This window comes from Ruditapes philippinarum, unplaced genomic scaffold, assembly GCF_026571515.1.
Source record: "Ruditapes philippinarum isolate M1 unplaced genomic scaffold, ASM2657151v2 ctg1886_1_1_1_1, whole genome shotgun sequence".
Classification (NCBI taxonomy): domain Eukaryota; kingdom Metazoa; phylum Mollusca; class Bivalvia; order Venerida; family Veneridae; genus Ruditapes; species Ruditapes philippinarum.
Genome location: NW_026862694.1, coordinates 28 through 18,903, shown reverse-complemented (window position 1 = coordinate 18,903; position 18,876 = coordinate 28). Strand labels below are relative to the sequence as shown.

Sequence of the window (18,876 nt, the reverse complement as noted above, 5' to 3'; positions counted from 1 at the left end):
GATAAATTAATATTTATTTATATGTGTTCTCTTGATAACGTAAAGGTATGTGAATTTGGAAGACATTGAATAAATTTATGTTCGTACTTAACACTAACAGAAAAGTTGCTAGCTATTATTATTTTGTCATCAGTATTCGCGATAGTAAAAAAAAATCAGGACTGCGAAATAAAACACTGTATGTGAGACATATACTGTTGATTGATGAAGAGAGATATATATGTTTATCTTTAAATTGATTTACTATTTTATTTGAGGCGGAAGATAACTTTCACGTGAGAGAAGATTCTTTAACGCGATTCGCCCAAATACGTTTCGTAACAAAATAACTCGCCCCACTTTATAGTAATGATAATATTGTCACAATTTGTTCTACTTTATATGTTACATTAATCCTATAACGATGATTTTGCTTTTTATATATTTTGTTTCTTCTGACAAGAGCTACAAAGCAAATATTATAATGGTGCATAGTTTTAATATGTTTTCTTATTATAACATGAATAGCTTTTAGCTTTACTCTATCTATCTTCCTTTTCTGTCAAACCCATCGCAATGGCATGGACAGTCCACATGTCAAGGCAGCCACTCAAGAAAGTTGAAAAGTAAATTAAAATATGTAATATGAAATTAGGCAAAGCCTATGAACGGGGAAGTCGGTAAAAAATCCTTTCATTTTTTCCGTTTTAACGGTGTCATTCGGTATTATATATACCCGCTTCTGTTTTCATTCGGAACACTCGACGATTATTATTAATCTGAAAAGTTGCGATTGTTTCGTTATCGGAATACCCCGCCTTATAACATTGAGTTACATTGAAAATGGCGGCGCCCAAATTGATCTGACACTTAAAATTTCATTGAAAGTTATAGAATTTTATATATTTTTTAATTGTTTTTTTTTTTATTTGATTTTCTTTTAAATATACACGTGTAGTCTATAGCCGGGCAAACCAAAGCCCGGGCCGGCTTGGCGGGCCCGGACTTTGACTTCCCCGTGAAAAAATGGTGTCACAGGGTACTCTCCTGCTATATTGAAATTCGTCCTCCGATTTCACAGAGTTACAGAGCAATGTAAATTAAACGCTGAGCTTTTTCCAGTCATGGCCCCATGTTTGGCGCTAAATGTCACGGTGAGAAAAATTGGAAGCCTGACTGGGACTATAACCAGGTACCCTCAGAATACAGGGACCCTCAGAATACCCTTCTGTGGCTCTATACCGACTGAGCTATCAGGCCACTTACACATCTTCTCCCCTTATTAGTGAACAGTTCTGAAGTTCTGAACCATGACAATAGTATGAAAGTAGGTAAAGCCTCTGATCGTGGAAGTCGGATACCATTAATTTTTTGGTTTTGAATTATTGTATCATTTGGTGTTTCAAGTGCCTCCACCCTTCTCATCTGTCAAGTACATGTATCTTACTAACAGATGTGGAGCATCTTTCTCATTTATAATTTTCGTTTGAAAGCATTTCTTAATTGAAACAAGCAGTTTTATTTACAATCAAGGCTCAATAAAATAAAGATTGCAGACTCAAAAATGTTAACATTAATCTTGGCAGACAAACAGCCTAACCACCTTACCTGGATTACTAGTACATTGTAATTACAAATTTCTTGGTGAGTGGTAGTGATGTTCCGATTGTCGCAGGTCGCCGATAATCAGTTACTGTTATGTAAAGCGACAATAATCGATTCACAAAAATTTGTTCCCCGACGTCGTGGAAAATGTTTAAAGTATCAAAGGGAATTAATTCTGACGGTAATATTATTTTAGGAACACCTCGCCGATCGCAAAACATCATCTCAGAGACAATTTGGAGTTGAACAGAATCAATAAGTGATGTAAACAATAGTAATATAATGTGATGTGAATGTTATTATTTGACATCCATTGAAAAATAAAATCTATTTCGTAAAAATATGACTATATAAGGTTAAAACTGTGTCGAAAAATGCTAAATGAAGTTCATGTTACTAAATATAATCAAGTACTATGGGAAGAAATGTTACTTCCCTCTTTCTTTTTAACGCGACTTTATTCGAAAAGTTATCGATTATGTCCCATCCGACTGAACCGATGATCGATTGGGACAAATTTCATCCGATTTCCATCACTAGTGAGTGGCACTGGCTGATTACCAATCCTACATGATATCTGAATCGGACGAGAGACAAAATTAATGACCATTAGGCTCAATGATGTCCAAGATCAATGTCAATCTCATGGAGAATTTTTACCTTGTTAAATTGTTAATTTGAACTACACTCAGAAATACCTTGACCTTTAAGATCAAATTATTGAATTTTGCTTGAATATTTCTAGATTCGGCTATATCTTAAGTAAATGTCAGCTTTATAAATCCTATACCACATAAAGGATTCTTATTCTTATACACATGTGATTCAACTTTGAGAAAAAAAAGCTTATGACAGAACAAACATGTTGAATTATTCAAGTTTGTTGTAAACCTTAAAATGACTAACATCAAGGCCTTATGCAAAATTTTGATTAAATTTCTGAGAAAAAAAATGATGATAATTCCTTCACCACAATGTTCTCCCTCTTATGTGTTTGCCTTTGAAAATAGGAATAAGTCAAGCATGATCCCCACTTGTGGTGCTATTGTTATAATATTTTAGAAATAATCTGTATGTTTTAATAAAAACTGTTTATCAGATTCAATAACTGTGTATTTCAGATTGACATCTTGAGAGAAACCATGGACTTTTTGGAAGTGACCTCCCGTAAAAGAAAAAGACGAATATCAGATAACAGAACACAGTTGCCTAGCAACATTCAGAATTTTATAAAGAGCCTCTTTGAAAAAAAGATCAGTTATGAGAAGAAGGAGGACTATGAATTAAGAGCTAGTTGTGACTGGAAGATATGTGAGGAATGGAAGATTGAAGAGTATGTGTCGATGAAAAATGAATTAAATACGTTAAAAAATGAACTCAATGACAAGGATATGATAACCTGGCATGAGCATACTCGACTTGTAAATCTTGCAGGAAATATTGCTCCGGGAATTAGGAACCAGCTAAGGCCAGAGCTGTGTACACAAGCCTGGTGCAAGTTTTACGAGATAGCTTCAACATACGTGAACGTAGCCAACATGGAGTCACTAGTTACTGTACATCTCTGTGAAGCACCGGGTGCCTTTGTAACTAGCCTGAATCACTTTCTGTTTACACATGGTAAGAAGATTTTATGATAAAAGCACTATCATCTGTTAAATTGCTTAATATATAGGAACAAAACTTAACTGAAAATACAGAAATAAAACTTAACTAAATAAATTTTGGTATTTGATGAGAAAATTTGACTATTCTGATAGTTTAGAAGGTGGAAATGCATTGTGCCTAAAATTTTGTATGCTAGGACACTGGTTCTGGCTCTAGCAGCTTGGAAGTGGCCATATGACCATGGTAGTTTATAATTTATCGCATGAATTTATTTAGATAAATATACTATATCTGAGGTTTTAACTTATTTATAAAAGCTAATAATATGCTTAATTTAGAAATTATTCAGAATTTATAATTTTTCTGCTGTAAACTAATACAATATAATGCTGCAGAGCAACCCTCTGTAGAACGGTCACCTCTTTATAGCAACCAGTATTATTTCTTCTGAAAGTAAACATTTACAATAAATTTTACCTTTCTAAAGCACCACCTCTCAGCAGTGGCCAAAATCTTTGTCTCCCTTAGGTAATTGCTCTGAAGAGGTTATACTGTGGGATTATTCTTACAATGTACAGTCATGTACTGAAAAGGGTCCCGCTTTAAATGAATTTTTTTTTTATATTATATAAGAATATGCTGGCGACTGGATGTGGTTAGCAACGACTTTGAATCCATATTACGAGGGCAACAATATAGGTCAGATGATTGACGAGGATGTATTCATACGCAGTAGCTATGGCAACTGGTATTTTGGCGAGGATAACACCGGAAATTTGATGTCTGCAGTAAATCTTAAAGGGTTACAGGGAAAGCTTGCCAATAATAAAGTTGATTTGGTAATTAAATTTGTATATGAATTACATGTTTTTTTATATTGACCAATATGATTTTACTCACAAGAGTATTTAGTACTCAAATAATCTGTAAAGATCATTTATTGGTCCACTGTTCGCTTTTTAACAATTAACAGTGGTGATTGTTTTAGCTTCAAACTTTGTAAGAATGTTTGCTTTTATTATATATTCAACAAGCTAGAATAATTTTTTGATTTCAAGTTTAAAATCAAAGAAGCACCATATGAAGAGACCACATCCATTGATCAAGTCTACATAAAAAATGGTTTAGAGTGTTTTATTTTCATAGTGGGTCATTTAGGGTAAAAATATAGGAGAAAGTAAAAACATCATGGAATTTGACCAAACTTGTTTGAACTTAAAAGGTTAGGTAAAGTTCATGGAGGCTATCATGTACTGTTAATAAAGAGCAGTAAAGCTGGAATTTTTTGTGGAAATAATACTTGTTTGAAGGCTGTTTTACAAATAGAATCTTCAGATCAAAAGGTCAAGGGTAAAAGCATGCTGTCTCTTGGATTGGCGAGTAAATTATTTTCTGGTCAGATTTTGAAATATAGAATTTTATTAAAAAAAACTTGTTCGCAAAACTTTTTTTGATTATCTTGAAATGATATTTAAATAGATGTTACCAATGTCTCTTTAAGATATTTAAGTGTTTATAAACAATATAATCAAATTTCTGTTCTTCTCTGTAATTACCTTAATGCCATCTAGTACCTCAATGTACCTGCATATTACAGTATTTCAGCACTCTTTCTGTTGCTAGGTAACAGCAGACGGGAGTATAGATTGTCAAGGTGATCCAGCGGAACAAGAGAACGTCGTATCACGTCTGCAGCATTGTGAAGTCTTGACAGCTCTTCATATTCTGTCACCAGGGGGCACTCTTGTTGTGAAAATGTTCACCTTGTTTGAGTGCAAGGCCATAAGCTTGATGTACTTGCTTAACTGTGTATTTGAAAAGGTAATTTGTTTATAACAGTATCCTTTTTAGAATACTACTGGAAATGTAATAGAAGTACGTTGGATTGTTGATGTCTTTTCACCAGTGATAATTCAAGGCAATACTGGACAAAACAAAATTAAGTGAATCTAGCTAATTATTATACCCCCACAAAGGAAGTTTAGGGGAGGTATATAGGAGTCAGCTTGTCGGTCGGTCGGTCGGTCGGTTGGTTGGTCGGTCGGTCCGTCCACATCATGGTTTCCGGACGATAACTAGAGTTTGGAGTGAGGTATTGTAATCAAACTTGGTATATAACAACCTTATGTGGAAACCCTGGTTGGTATTGCATTTGGACCCCCTGGGGTCAAGGTCAAGGTCACCGTTACTAAAAATAGAAAAATGGTTTCCGGACAATAACTTAAGTTAGGAATGAGATATTGTTATCAAACTTGGTATATAGCAAGCTTATATGAAGACCCACGGTTGGTATTGCATCTGGACCCCCTGGGGCCAAGGTCAAGGTCACCGTTACTAAAAATAGAAAAATGGTTTCCAGACAATAACTAAAGTTAGGAATGAGATATTGTAATCAAACTTGGTGTACAGCAACCCTATGTGGAAACCCCGGTTAGTATTGCATCTGGACCCCTTGGGGCCAAGGTCAAGGTCACCATTACTATAAATAGAAAAATGGTTTCCGGACAATAACTAAAGTTAGGAATGAGATATTGTAATCAAACTTGGTATATAGCAAGCTTTATGTGGAAACCCCGGTTGGTATTGCATCTGGACCCCCAGGGGCCAGGGTCAAGATCACCGTTACTAGAAATAGAAAAAATGGTTTCCGGACAATAACCTAAGTTAGGACAATAACTTAAGTTACGAATGAGATATTGTAATCAAACTTGGTATATAGGAAGCTTATATCAATATCCTGGTTGGTATTGCATCTTGATCCCCTGGGGCCAAGGTCAAGGTCACCGTTACTAAAGCGTTGACTTCAAACCACTTGCCCCTCACCGTTGTGGGTTCGAATCCCGACAGGGACTTTGGATTCTTTCATGTGAGGAAGCTATCCAGCTAGCTTACGGAACGTCGGTGGTTCTACTCGGGTGCCCGTTCGTGCCTGAAATAATGCACAGAAGGGCACCTGAGGTCTTCCTCCACCAGTAAAGCTGGAACGTCGCGATATGACCTATACTGTGTCGGTGTGACATAAACCCAATCAAATAAAAAACAAAACAAATGAAATGCTTAAGGGTCAATGTAAATTACATCCTCTGTTGATGTGACGTAAAACCCAAAACAAACAAAACCGTTACTAAAAATAGAAAAATGCTTTCCGGACAATTACTAAAGTTAAGAATGAGATATTGTAATCAAACTTGGTGTATAGCAAGCTTACATGAAGACAGCAGTCGGTATTGCATTTGGATCCCCTGGGGTCTAGGTCAAGGTCACTGTTACTAAAAAAAAGAAAAATGATTTCTGGACAATTAATAGAGTTAGGAATGAGAAATTGTAATCAAACTTGGTGTTTAGCAAGCTTACATGAAGACCGCACTTGGTATTGCATTTGGACCCCCTTGGTTCAAGGTCACAGTTACTAAAAATAGAAAAATGGTTTCTGGACAATTACTAGGGTTAGAAATGAGATATTGTAATCAAACTTGGTATATAGCAAGCTTATATCAATATCCTGGTTGGGATTGCGATAAATTGAAATAATTCTTTGTACACAGTGCTAATGATACTTTATTTACTGTAGGTTAAGTTCAAATTTTTCTTCAGACAAGTTATTTTTCAAAAGTCAAAGTTGCTGGTGGGGGTATTAATCACCTTCAGTGATAGGTCTAGTTAACTTTTTGTTTTGTTGCTTACAACAACTGTCCTCTTAACAAGACAAATATTGGAATACTACAAATTAGCAAAATATTATTTTAAAATATTAAGGGGAACGGCGGCCTAGTGATTAAGGTGTCTGTCTCTCAACCCAGGGATCATGTGTAATCGTGTCTAGCCAAGTTTCTGCATTTGACACCAGTACTGGTTGGTTACAGGAAGCGTACTCAAAAGTGTTGCAAGAACTTGTTTTGCAATCGAGCGTAAATAAATATTTTGAACCAAAATATCATTGAAAATAGCAGTTTGAATCCTTTATAAACATTTAAAGTACATAGAGTTTTCATGACAAAAATTTTGTTTTAAATTCTTTCAAGGAATTTGGAAAATTAGATTATTTTGATGAAAACTGATAGTAAATAATTGTTTTTTCATCCCCAGGTTGAAGTTTTTAAGCCTTGTACAAGTAAAGGAGGTAACTCTGAAGTATATGTGATAGGTCAGGTGTTCAAAGGAAGACAATGCTGTGAAAGTTTCCTACAAAATGTGACACCAGCATACTTTGGTAATTAAATTTTTTTCTTGAATTTGAAACCTCTTAGTGTCGAAAATACATGTTTTAGTTTATTTATTCTTAAAAAGTAATATGTATAATATAATATGCACTACACACACATGTCTAATGTTGGAATGATTAGAGTAATATTAATAAATTACCATTTGGTCCCACCTCCCTACCCCCAACCCCATCTCTGTAATAGTATTGTAGAGCCCTGTCTCCCAATGACATATTTATCACTGCAAGTTTTATTCTCATCTTATTTTTATGCATTTATATTTTTCAACAAGTTTTAAGAAAGTTCATTGATATTACCTAGAAAATTATCATAATGGCCTTGTATTTCTTTAGACACAACAATAAAATAGAAAATTAAAAGAGGGGAACTTAGAGGTTGTTTTGTATCATAAGAGCTTGACAGTAACTATTAAACATTGATAGAAGTGATGGCATGGCCAAGTGGTTAGCCACTTCGGTTCAAACCCGGTCAGGGTCAAGCTATTGCTTCCTTGAGCAAAACACTTTACACTCATTGCTTAGTACTGGTTGGTTTCAGACACAGATTTGAGACTGTATCTATAAGCTTATAGATTCCTACACAAGCAAACTAATTGTGGTAATGGACTTGGATCAATTTTTTTTTATTTCAGGTGATAATGAACCTGCGGGTTGTTTATTTTCCCAAGATGAAATACCTTTGTCATTTCTAGACCAACATTCACACTATGTACAGTTCTTCAAAGACTGTCAGATGTCTACAATACAACGTAACCTTGACCTTCTCAATGTCATGACAGACGATGAAAGGTCAAAGGTCGAGGAGCAGAAAGATTTCTGTATGGAATGCTTTTTCAATAAGTATGATATAAAACCAATGCAGTATGGTGCTAGGTTAATGAAATTACCTAAGGTAAATTGATTTTCGTATTGTTAAAACCATTTGATATCTCCAACGCTCATTAAATTTTGACATTTTCTTCTTGTCATTTGTCTTCAGACTAATGCTAATCTTAATGAAAATGCATATAGAAGTAAAATATTGTAAAGTGAACACAGAAAGTAATTTAAAAAAGTCATGTAAAAATTACTTCCAGTACAGTCATATAGAAATTACTTTCAGTACTGTCATGTAGAAATTACTTTCAGCACTGTCATGTAAAATTATCCTGTCATGTAAGAATTACTTCCAATCCTGTCATGTAAAAATAACTTCCTGTCCTGTCATGTAAAAATTACTTCCAGGATTATCATATAGAAATTACTTCCAGTACTGTCATGTAGAAATTCTATCCAGCACTGTCATGTAAAATGTAGAATGTAGATGTAGAAATTACTTCCAGTACTGTCACATAGAAATTAGTTCCAGCACTGTCATGTAAAATGTAGATGTAGAAATTACTTCCAGTACTGTCATGTAAAATGTAGATGTAGAAATTACTTCCAGTACTGTCATGTAAAATGTAGATTTAGAAATTACTTCCTGTACTGTCATGTAGAAATTACTTCCAGCACTGTCATGTAAAATGTAGAATGTAGATGTAGAAATTACTTCCAGTACTGTCATGTAAAATGTAGAATGTAGATGTAGAAATTACTTCCAGTACTGTCATGTGAATATAATTTCCAGTCCTGTCATTTAAAAATTACTTCCAGTCGTGTCATGTAAAAAATACTTTTCAGTCCTGTCATTACGTTCAGATTACGTTCAGACCTGTCATGTAAAAAATACTTCCAAACAACCTCAGTGGAGTCCATGTAAAGTAGATTTTTTATGTTATTTTGGTATAATAGAGAAGGAAGCATGCTTCCAGCTGGACTACAGAATTTTCAGCAAAAGTCAAATTAGAGGGAAAGTTTACAGGTAGTTTTTGTGAGAGACAAGAATTATCTACATTACCATGGCAACAGAAGATCTGTAAAATAGAGACTTATGAAGATGAAGTTAACAGGCCAGATAACTCACTGTGGATTCAGGTACCTAAAGATATAATTGTTTTGAAAATTTTATCTTACATTATTGGGCTTCTGTTGTTATTTTTAGCTTGTCTGCTTTGAAGAAAAAGTCGAGTTATTATAATCCCTGTTTGCAAAAAATTTAATTAGCCCATTATTGAAACATTTTAAAAGGTAACAACATGAAACTTGGAATACTTGCTTATCATGACAAGGTGCAGTTAGTAGTCATGGGACATAAGTCTGCAAGCAATAACTTTGGTGTTATGCCCTTTTTAGCTCACCTGTCACAAAGTGACAGGGTGAGCTTTTGTGATCGCTTTTTGTCCGGCGTCCGTCCGTCGTCCGTCCGTCCGTCCGTCCGTCCGTAAACTTTTGCTTTAAATGACATCTCCTCATAAACCACTAAGCCAATTTCATCCAAACTTCACAGGAATGTTTCTTTGGTGGTCACCTTTAAAAATTGTTCAAAGAATTTAATTCCATGCCGAACTCTGGTTGCCATGGCAACCGAAAGAAAAAACTTTAAATATCTTCTTTTAAAAAACCCAAAGAGCTAGAGCTTAGATATTTGGCATGAAATATCTTCTAGTGAGTGTCTGCCAAGTTTTTTTCAAATAAAAGCCCTGGGGTCAAAATTGGCCCCGCCCCAGGGGGTCATTGATTTTCCCTATATGCATATAGTAAAAACTTAAAAAATCTTCTTTTAAAGAACCCAAAAAGCTAGAGCTAAGATATTTGGCATGAAACATCTTCTAGTGAGTGTCTATAAAGATTGTTCAAATAAAAGCCCTGGGGTCAAAATTGGCCCCGCCCCAGGAGGTCATTGATTTTCTCTATATGCATATAGTAAAAACTTAAAAAATCTTCTGTTACAGAACCCAAAGAGCTAGAGCTTAAATATTTAGCATGAAACATGTTCTAATGGGTGTCTACCAAGTTTGTTCAAATAAAAGCCCTGGGGTCAAAATTGGCCCCGCCCCAGGGGGTCATTGATTTTCCCTATATGCATATAGTAAAAACTTAAAAAATCTTCTTTTAAAGAACCGAAAGAGCTAGAGCTAAGATATTTAGCATGAAACATGTTCTAATGGATGTCTACCAAGTTTGTTCAAATATGAGCCCTGGGGTCAAAATTGGCCCCGCCCAGGGGGTCATTGATTTTCCTTATATGTGTATAGCAAAAACTTGAAAAACTTTTTTGAAAAAAAAAACAAATAGCTAGAGTTTAGATAGTAAGCATGAAACATCTTCTAGTGAGTGTCTACCCAGTTTGTTCAAATAAAAGCCCTGTGGTCAAAATTGGCCCCGCCCCGGGGTCATTCATTTTCCTTATATGTGTATAACAAAAACTTAAAAAATCTTCTTTGAAAAAACTCAAATAGCTAGAGTTTAGATATTAAGCAAGAAGCATCTTCTAGTGAATGTCTACCAAGTTTATTCAAATAAAAGCCCTGAGGTCAAAATTGGCCCCGTCCCGGGGACATTAATTTTCCTTATATGTGAATAGCAAAAACTAAAAAATCTTCTTTGAAAAAACCCCAATAGCTAGAGTTTAGATATTAAGCATGAAACATTTTCTAGTAAGTGTCTACAAAGATTGTTCAAATAAAAGCCCTGGGGTCAAAACTGGCCCTGCCCTAGGTGTGTCATTGTTTTTATCTATATGTGTAAAGAAAAAACTTGAAAAATCTTCTTTTAAAAAACCCAACAAGCTAGACCTTAGATGTTTAGCATGAAACATCTTCTAATGGGTTTCTACCAAATTTGTTCAAATAAAAGCCCTGGGGTTTAAACTGGCCCCGCTCCAGGGGCCTATATACAGGTGAGCGACTTCAGGGCCATCATGGCCCTCTTGTTTAACGTGGATTATTTTTGTCAAAATTGGTTATTGATAGTTGTTGCCTATATTTACGCTGCTTGTTGTGTTCTTGTAAGCTTTGAGAAATTGGGACTAACATACTCACCCTTGTATTACAAAGTTTAAGTATATCTTGAAAACCTGAGGACATGACACATGTTTTCTGCATCAAAATTGGAAGTCACTTTTTAACACCCATAAACCTTTGTGAACTTTGACAATTTCTGGATGGTTCTTGTTTACTATTGACATGATTGAGCACTAAGAATAATTGACAGTGTGACAGCTCTTGTTTTGATCCTGACCCTTTGAGATTTTTAAAAATCATGCTTTTTTACAAATTATCAACAAGATTTTTAGCTTCACTATTCAAAGAATAGGGAGAGCTATTGTGCTGACCTATGTGTCGGCATCACACTTTTGGCATCACACTTTGGGTAAATTTTTGCATGCAAGTTGGTTTCTTCAAAACTACTAAAAGGAATGGGTTGAAACTTCACATACTTAATTGAGAGCATAATAGGAGGTTGCTTTTTAAGGCTCATAACTCTAAAATGAATTTTGACAGAATTGTGGTCCTTTCTGAACTTTTAAAGTTATACATTATCCAGGCTCTTGTTTTACTATCAAGCATTGAGAAAAGTCGAGCACATTGTCCCAGCAACAGTTTTTGTTTAGCATATCTTGTACAAATCTTGAAAAAGTGCAGTCCCGTTAATTAATCCTCCAGAAATTCATTTTGATGTGACATATTTTGTTAATGTTTAACAGTGTCAACATAATATGATGTCAGAGAAAGATTTGGATACATACCAGATATTGAAGGGTAAACAAGTAGACAGTATACAGAGTTCCAGATTTTGTCATGGATTTTACCTACATAGAACACATGAAATTGTCAAAAACTCAAAGGTTGGTAGCAACTGATTGATATCACTAAAACCTGTGTGTGTTAATTTAGGAGATTTTTTGTTTAGGCTCAAGATAAAACATTCAATTGAAGTTACTTACTAATACGGATATTTAATGTAGATAATTTGATTGGACACTAAACTGACACATTTTTGAAAAAAGTACATAATAATACTTTTCTTTCTTAAAACCCTGATATATTTTCTTTTTTTACAAAATTTATATGTCATTGTATTCTCTCATTTAAAAATGTGCACAGGTTTTTAATTGACCTTTATTTGAAGATATCTCAAGGTCTTGGTTCTAGGTTATAAAGAAATTTTTCCGGCTTAAACTCAGATCTCAGGACTTTGATTGGTCAGAAATAGATACTGAATGTACCAAGACCAATTAAAATCCTGAAAGTCAAGACTGATCTCACGAAAAAAAAGTTTATAACCTAAAGATCTAGCTTGCTTGAAATTATTATTTTATTTGTTTTGCTAAAACCTAATATACATGTATCTTTTAGTGGCTGGCAGAACAGACTGTAGCAGATGCAGACTTTGTGATGAAAGTAGCATCAAAGCTGAGAGAGATACTGTTAGACACTATACAGTATTACAACGATAAACCATCACAACAGCTACAGTCTAATCCCGATAATATGGTCACTGTCAAACTATCACAGCAAACTGTACAGCCTGGTTGTGATAGTGGTAATGAAGTAGCTGGTAAATCTGTAAATCTTTGTGACAATGTAACTGATACTGATGGCAAAGCCGCAGCTACTGATAATGAAGTTTTAGGTGCTAGTATTGTTAATGATAAAAATGGGGCTGGCATTGATACAGGACAGATGGGTGAAGTTAATGATGAAAGTAAAGAGAAAATAGGTACCACAGCTTGTAATGACTGTATAAACAATGATGGTGATAAAACTGTTTCAAGTGCTCAAATTCCTGTACAGGAATGCTCAGCCAGTAACAATACAGGGGAGATTGTCGAAGTGGATGATGTAAGAAGTGAAGAAATGACACTTAACACTTGTAGTAATGGTTATAAAGATATAAATGATGGGAGGACAAGTGATTCCACATGTGCATGCAATACAGACTCTGTAGAGACAAAAACCGATAATGTTATGTCGATCGGAGGAGATGCTCCAAGATTTACATGTACCTGTGTCAAAGGTGGTTCACCTGTATTAGAAGAACTTTCCAAGCAGGTATTTATATCCTAAACTTTGATAGTTGGACCATTGTTTTCATGATTTTGAATGTTGTACTATTTCAGGAAGAGACTAAATTTTTATATCTAGTCTTCCTGTATTTTTTGTTTGCGCTTTTGTTAACACAGGAATATATGTATTGTTAACAATTTAAAAACCTACAATAAGAGGTTTTTAACTGTTACTAAGATAAATATTGATTTGGTAAATTGACTTCTTCATATGTCTTTTAATGTTGACAAAACTATTCAACATTTTAGGGAAACTTTCAAAATAACTACTGACTGAATAGCAAACAGATGAGACAGCATGCACCTGCATTTGTACAATCTTTCTGCCCACAGGCTAAGGTTTAAAAATGTTTTAATATGTTTTAACATTTAATTGCTAAATCTGATAATTGTTCTTACAAGGTTTTGTGCACTATGTTCTACAGATATCCTTCCCATTTTATGCACTATGTTCTACAGATATCCTTCCCATTTTGTGCACTATGTTCTACAGATATCCTTCCCATTTTGTGCACTATGTTCTACAGATATCCTTCCCATTTTTGATAAATAACTAAGAACGTAAATATATACATGTATATTGGTTGTATTGTACAGGGTTGTAGTAGTGGAATAACTGTGAGACTGTATGCACTTGGTTCTAGGAAGGTCTGTCACAGGTTTGAACTTGTAGAGGACAAAGATTTATTGGCTGTTGTACATGATATAATTAAGGTTAGTAGTTACAAATTTGTTTTCACAGGAACAATATTGTACACCTAAGTAGTGTTTATATACTAGTCTTTGACAACATAAAAATCTTGTTAGCAACTCAACCTTGAATTGTCAGTGACTCATCTACAAACATTGAACAGTATTAGACCTGCTTAAGCCTGTAAAGGCTATGTGAGGTAAAAACTGGCCATTTATATGTTTATTTCATGCAAATGTGAAATAAAACCATGCCTTTTTAGCCATTTGTAAATGTCCCTCTTTACCTGTAAACATTTTAAAAGTTTAAATTGATCTGGGCCAATGATGAATAATAATAAACCTAACAGCATTGCCACATGTCTGCCTAAAGAACGGTTTTTAGCTTGTCTATTCAAAGAATATTGGGAACTATTGTACTCACACTGGTGTCAGTGTCAGAAACTTAATTTGTTTTTTTTCGTGCAATTTGGTATCTTAAAAACTACTTAAAGGAATTGGTTGAAACTTCACTCACTGATTTAAGAGCATATTAGGTCACTTTTTAAGGTCCAAAATTTTAACATGGATTTTTGACAGAATTATGACCTTTTTTGAACTTAAGAAATTTTACATTTATCCAGGCTCTTGTTTTACTATCTAGCACTGAGAAAAGTAGAGCATGCTGTCCTACCTACAGTTCTTGTTAAATGTACACAGTTAAACTTAAATATGAAAATATATATTTCAGACATGTAATTCCTCTGACTATGTTATTATAGAGATGGGAACGTGTTTGAGCAGGTTTACTGCCGGACTTGTCTATATTCTTTATAGAACCTTCAGAGAGGTAAGAAGTTAATGCTTTTTCATATGCTATTACTACTAGCTTTTTTTTACTCAGAATAATAGGTATCTCATAAGGTTGTTAAAATAAGTATACAGTTATTTCATAGGTGGTTTGGGAACAGTCAAACTGTTGGCCCGAGGTGGAGGGGGTAGTGTTTTGAACTGTTGCCGAAGGCCGTAGGCGAGGGCAGCAGTTCAAAACACTATCACCAACACCGAGGGACAACTGTTTGACTGTTCCCAAATCATGTATGAAGTAACTGTTTTATTACCTGATCAACTACTGTTTTAATAGTACTAGCAGAAGAAAATAGGAAGAAAAAATAGTTTTGCACATATGTTAATAATTAAACTTAATACTTTAAAGTTCTATGTCACATCACGGTTTATGATCAAAATCGATGGATGCTTCAAGTGGGAATCCTCAGAGCACGCGAGGGAAACAGTCGAAACTATTGACCGGTCAACAGTTCGGGAATGTTGATGTTTTTAGAATTTCAGAAAACAGTAAAAAAAATACCAAATTACATTTATAGTAGGTATCAGGTAATAATAAAGATTACTTCATGATATATATTGTGGTGACATAAAGAATGCCTCTGTTTAAAACATTTACACTTTAATATTTGAATTAGCTTAAGGTCCCTAACAGGACAGGCAGCTGAAAAGAATACCGTAGGGAAAGCCCAGCTATTATTGTGTCAGGAATCTGGCATGCTCGTATTAATTCATGCACCATGCGATGGAGTAAAGTAAAGCATATGTTGATAAAAATATACATAATCTTAGTAACAACATATAAAAAACTAATTTTGAACATAAACTTCCTTACAATTTCCAATAGGTAAAACACTTCAGCACTTTGCTGCCATCTTGCAGAAATATTTGATGTTGTGATTTTGAGATTGATCCTCTCACTAAATCTGCACTGAGTTAAGAAAACAATTTTGAAAGCCAGAACTAATCTTTAATCTGTTATGCAAGAAATTCTGTGACACAATGTTGAAATATTCTTATTTTAAAATATCATTCACATAATGATATTTGCATTCTTTTTCTGGTCCATCAGCTTAAGTTCAATAGAGAGAGCATCAGATTTGTAATCAAGGGATTCAATCTTTTTGCAATGCAAAATTTATGAAATATTGTGTAAGTGCATTGACATGATGATATCTGCATTTGTATTTCGGTCTATCTGATTTGTAATTCTGGGATCACTGCTTCAGTCCTTGTGTGAGGTGAAATTTCTCTGTGACATTTTAACTCAGACTTAAAGCGTTATTGGCATATGGCCGCTGATCTAGAATCATGTTGGATTAGTAGTTGGCCACTTGCTGTGAGATTGATAGTTATTGGTTTGTTATACAGGAAAGCCGCCTAGGTGGAAAGACCGCTGAGATATGACCAAAAATATGTTAAACAAGGCAAAAAACACACTCAAACATACAAATTAACATTTGTTATCTGAAAAAGATCTACAATACATTCATGTGGCTTGCCCCTCCAATTAGAATTACTTTTATTTCAATCATGTACATGTACTTGCAATGCAATTTAAAAGATTAATTTGCAGCATGTTTTTGTTTATAGATTGGGTTTGTACATCACCATGGAAACCTGTTGAAGCGCCACCTGTTGTGTATCAATTTTCAGCATTGTCCAATGAAATTGTGTCAGTATTTAGAAGAGGTGTGTCATATGATAGATTCTGACCAATCAGAATCAGTGTTAGAAATAGTTCCTGTTCTCACAATACTAGAAGGTAAATCTTTTGATATTATTTCTACTTTAAGTCATACATTTAACTCTTTAAAAATTTCTCAGTGATATAAATTTAGCAGAACACAGTGATCGAAAGTGATAAAACATTTCAAATATTGGGTAAATTTTAGAATATGAAGGTTACTTTCAATAACCATGATCTCCGAATGTACACATGATTGGAAAAAAACACTCATTAATTTGAGATTTTCTTTTTCCAAAGAAATGTTTTACTATATAATTACAGAGTGGGATTTTCTTGTCTTAGTCACTTTTAATGTCTTGACTATTTTATTACCTACCCTACATGTAGTCCATAACAACTGCATGCTTAGGTATTCATTAACAGTGAAGAAATCATATATTTATAGATAAATGCACTTGTACACATGCCGTTGTTGTAACTTTTTTTGATATGCATGGCTCAGGACACCATGTATAAAATTATTTTACTATAATGACGGCCTGTGTAGTTTTGTTGTCAAAACAGAACTGTCAAATGACGTCACCACACAAGGACATGAATTTTAGATAAAACCAGTATTTTAAAGGGAAAACAAAATTATGAATACTGGAATTACAGAATCAGGCATATACTTCTATGCAAGAGAAGCTCTAATGCACATTTGCATGAATAGTGCTAATGCACTTTTGCATGAATAATGCTAATTCACCTTTGTTTGAATGGAGCTAACACACCTTTATTACTGCAGAAGCTCTCGGGGTGAAAAAAAGGTGCATTAACCCCTCTATTCTAAACATTTATTATTGTTTATATATTTATTTCAGATGATGACTTTACATCGTTTCTACGAATTTCCAACGTGAATCTCCTGCAGTCTTTCATAACAACTGTCATCAATGCAGAGAAAAAAGAACATTCTCTTAAAATGAACACTTGATTTTTGACTAAAGTCTCAAAAATACAGATACACTTTTGGTTAAAGACCACATGGAAAAATGGCCAAGTGTAGAAAATTTCTTACTTCAGGTGTCAGTTTTACTTCCCAGCTAGCTTACGGAAGGAAGATGGTTGCGGTTGCACTTAGCAACCCATAGAGGACTTATTTTAAGCTTGGCTATTTGAAGAATAGAGAGAGCTATTGTGCTAACCCAGGCATCTGCATCACATACATTCTAGTAAATTTTTGTGTAAAAGTTGGTAATGCCAAAACAATTGAAGGGAATAGGTTGAAACTTTACAGATTTATTTGGGAGTATGACTGGAGGTCTTTAGTCAAGACACATAACTCTAACATGGAATTGACATAATCATTGCCCATTTTTAACATTGAAAATTTTAAGGAAGAGTATAGTTTCGCGTTAAGGTACATCAAATTTTGTTGCTAAGTTACATTGTGGCCTTTTTTTTTTAGTATGATTTTTTTTAACCTTCAAAATTTTTAGATTGTTAATGTAATTGTATAATACTACAAATTAATTAGATTTTTAGTTTGTTTTGTGTGTATGATAATTTGCTTTATTTTGAGTTCAATGCTTTTTTAACTGTACATGTATTTTAATCTGCACTGAGCCTCAAATACAAATTAAAAGCATAATTGTTCAAAACCACCATATTACATAAAATGTATTTGTTTGAAGTGAAATAGATTTTTATGAACTGTTCTTTCTCCTTATAAACCATTTGATTCAGAAAAAAGTGGACTAATGGCATAGGGAACATAATGCTGGTAAACAGCAAATATTGTTTACATGTAAAACAACTCATAATGGGCAAAGTGTTTAGAAAATTGTAAGAATGTTGTTGTTCAATTTGTTAATGTTGTTGAGCCAGTTCACTTAGCAGAAAGTAGGAATTTCTTTTCCCCCCACATGCCATTTAGCTTATAGCTTGTGGTCTGCTCAGTGTTTTTAGCTCACCTGTCACAAAGTGACAGGGTGAGCTTTTGTGATCGCTTTTCGTCCGGCGTCCGTCCGTCGTCCGTCCGTAAACTTTTACTTTAAATGACATCTCCTCATAAACCACTAAGCAAATTTCATCCAAACTTCACAGGAATGTTCCTTTGGTGGTCACCTTTAAAAATTGTTCAAAGAATTTAATTCCATGCAGAACTCTGGTTGCCATGGCAACCGAAAGAAAAAACTTTAAATATCTTCTTTTAAAAAACCATAAGAGCTAGAGCTTAGATTTGGCATGAAACATCTTCTAGTGAGTGTCTACCAAGTTTGTTCAAATAAAAGCCCTGGGGTCAAAATTTGCCCCACCCCAGGGGGTCATTTGATTTTTCCCTAT

At 34.3% G+C, this 18,876-nt stretch overlaps 1 protein-coding gene across 1 annotated transcript; it reads left to right on the top strand.

Moving 5' to 3' along the window:
* The first annotated feature begins 98 nt into the window (after positions 1–98).
* Positions 99–17,875, top strand: LOC132719928 (cap-specific mRNA (nucleoside-2'-O-)-methyltransferase 2-like). Its single transcript, XM_060703886.1, has 13 exons — positions 99–178; positions 2,706–3,204; positions 3,826–4,031; positions 4,816–5,013; positions 7,279–7,402; positions 8,047–8,306; positions 9,188–9,370; positions 11,982–12,122; positions 12,634–13,329; positions 13,941–14,057; positions 14,764–14,862; positions 16,452–16,623; positions 17,412–17,875. The coding sequence occupies exons 2-13, from the start codon at positions 2,727–2,729 to the stop codon at positions 17,522–17,524; spliced, it is 2,787 nt and encodes a 928-aa protein (XP_060559869.1). The 5' UTR covers positions 99–178; positions 2,706–2,726; the 3' UTR covers positions 17,525–17,875.
* The last annotated feature ends 1,001 nt before the right edge of the window (positions 17,876–18,876 follow it).

Bases quoted from the DNA above. Each gene is read 5' to 3' on its own strand.
- LOC132719928 (XM_060703886.1), top strand. From the start codon at position 2,727: ATGGACTTTTTGGAAGTGACCTCCCGTAAAAGAAAAAGACGAATATCA. The intron at 3,205-3,825 runs GTAAGAAGATTT...ATATTATATAAG, and splicing joins TCACTTTCTGTTTACACATG to AATATGCTGGCGACTGGATG. The intron at 4,032-4,815 runs GTAATTAAATTT...TTCTGTTGCTAG, and splicing joins CCAATAATAAAGTTGATTTG to GTAACAGCAGACGGGAGTAT.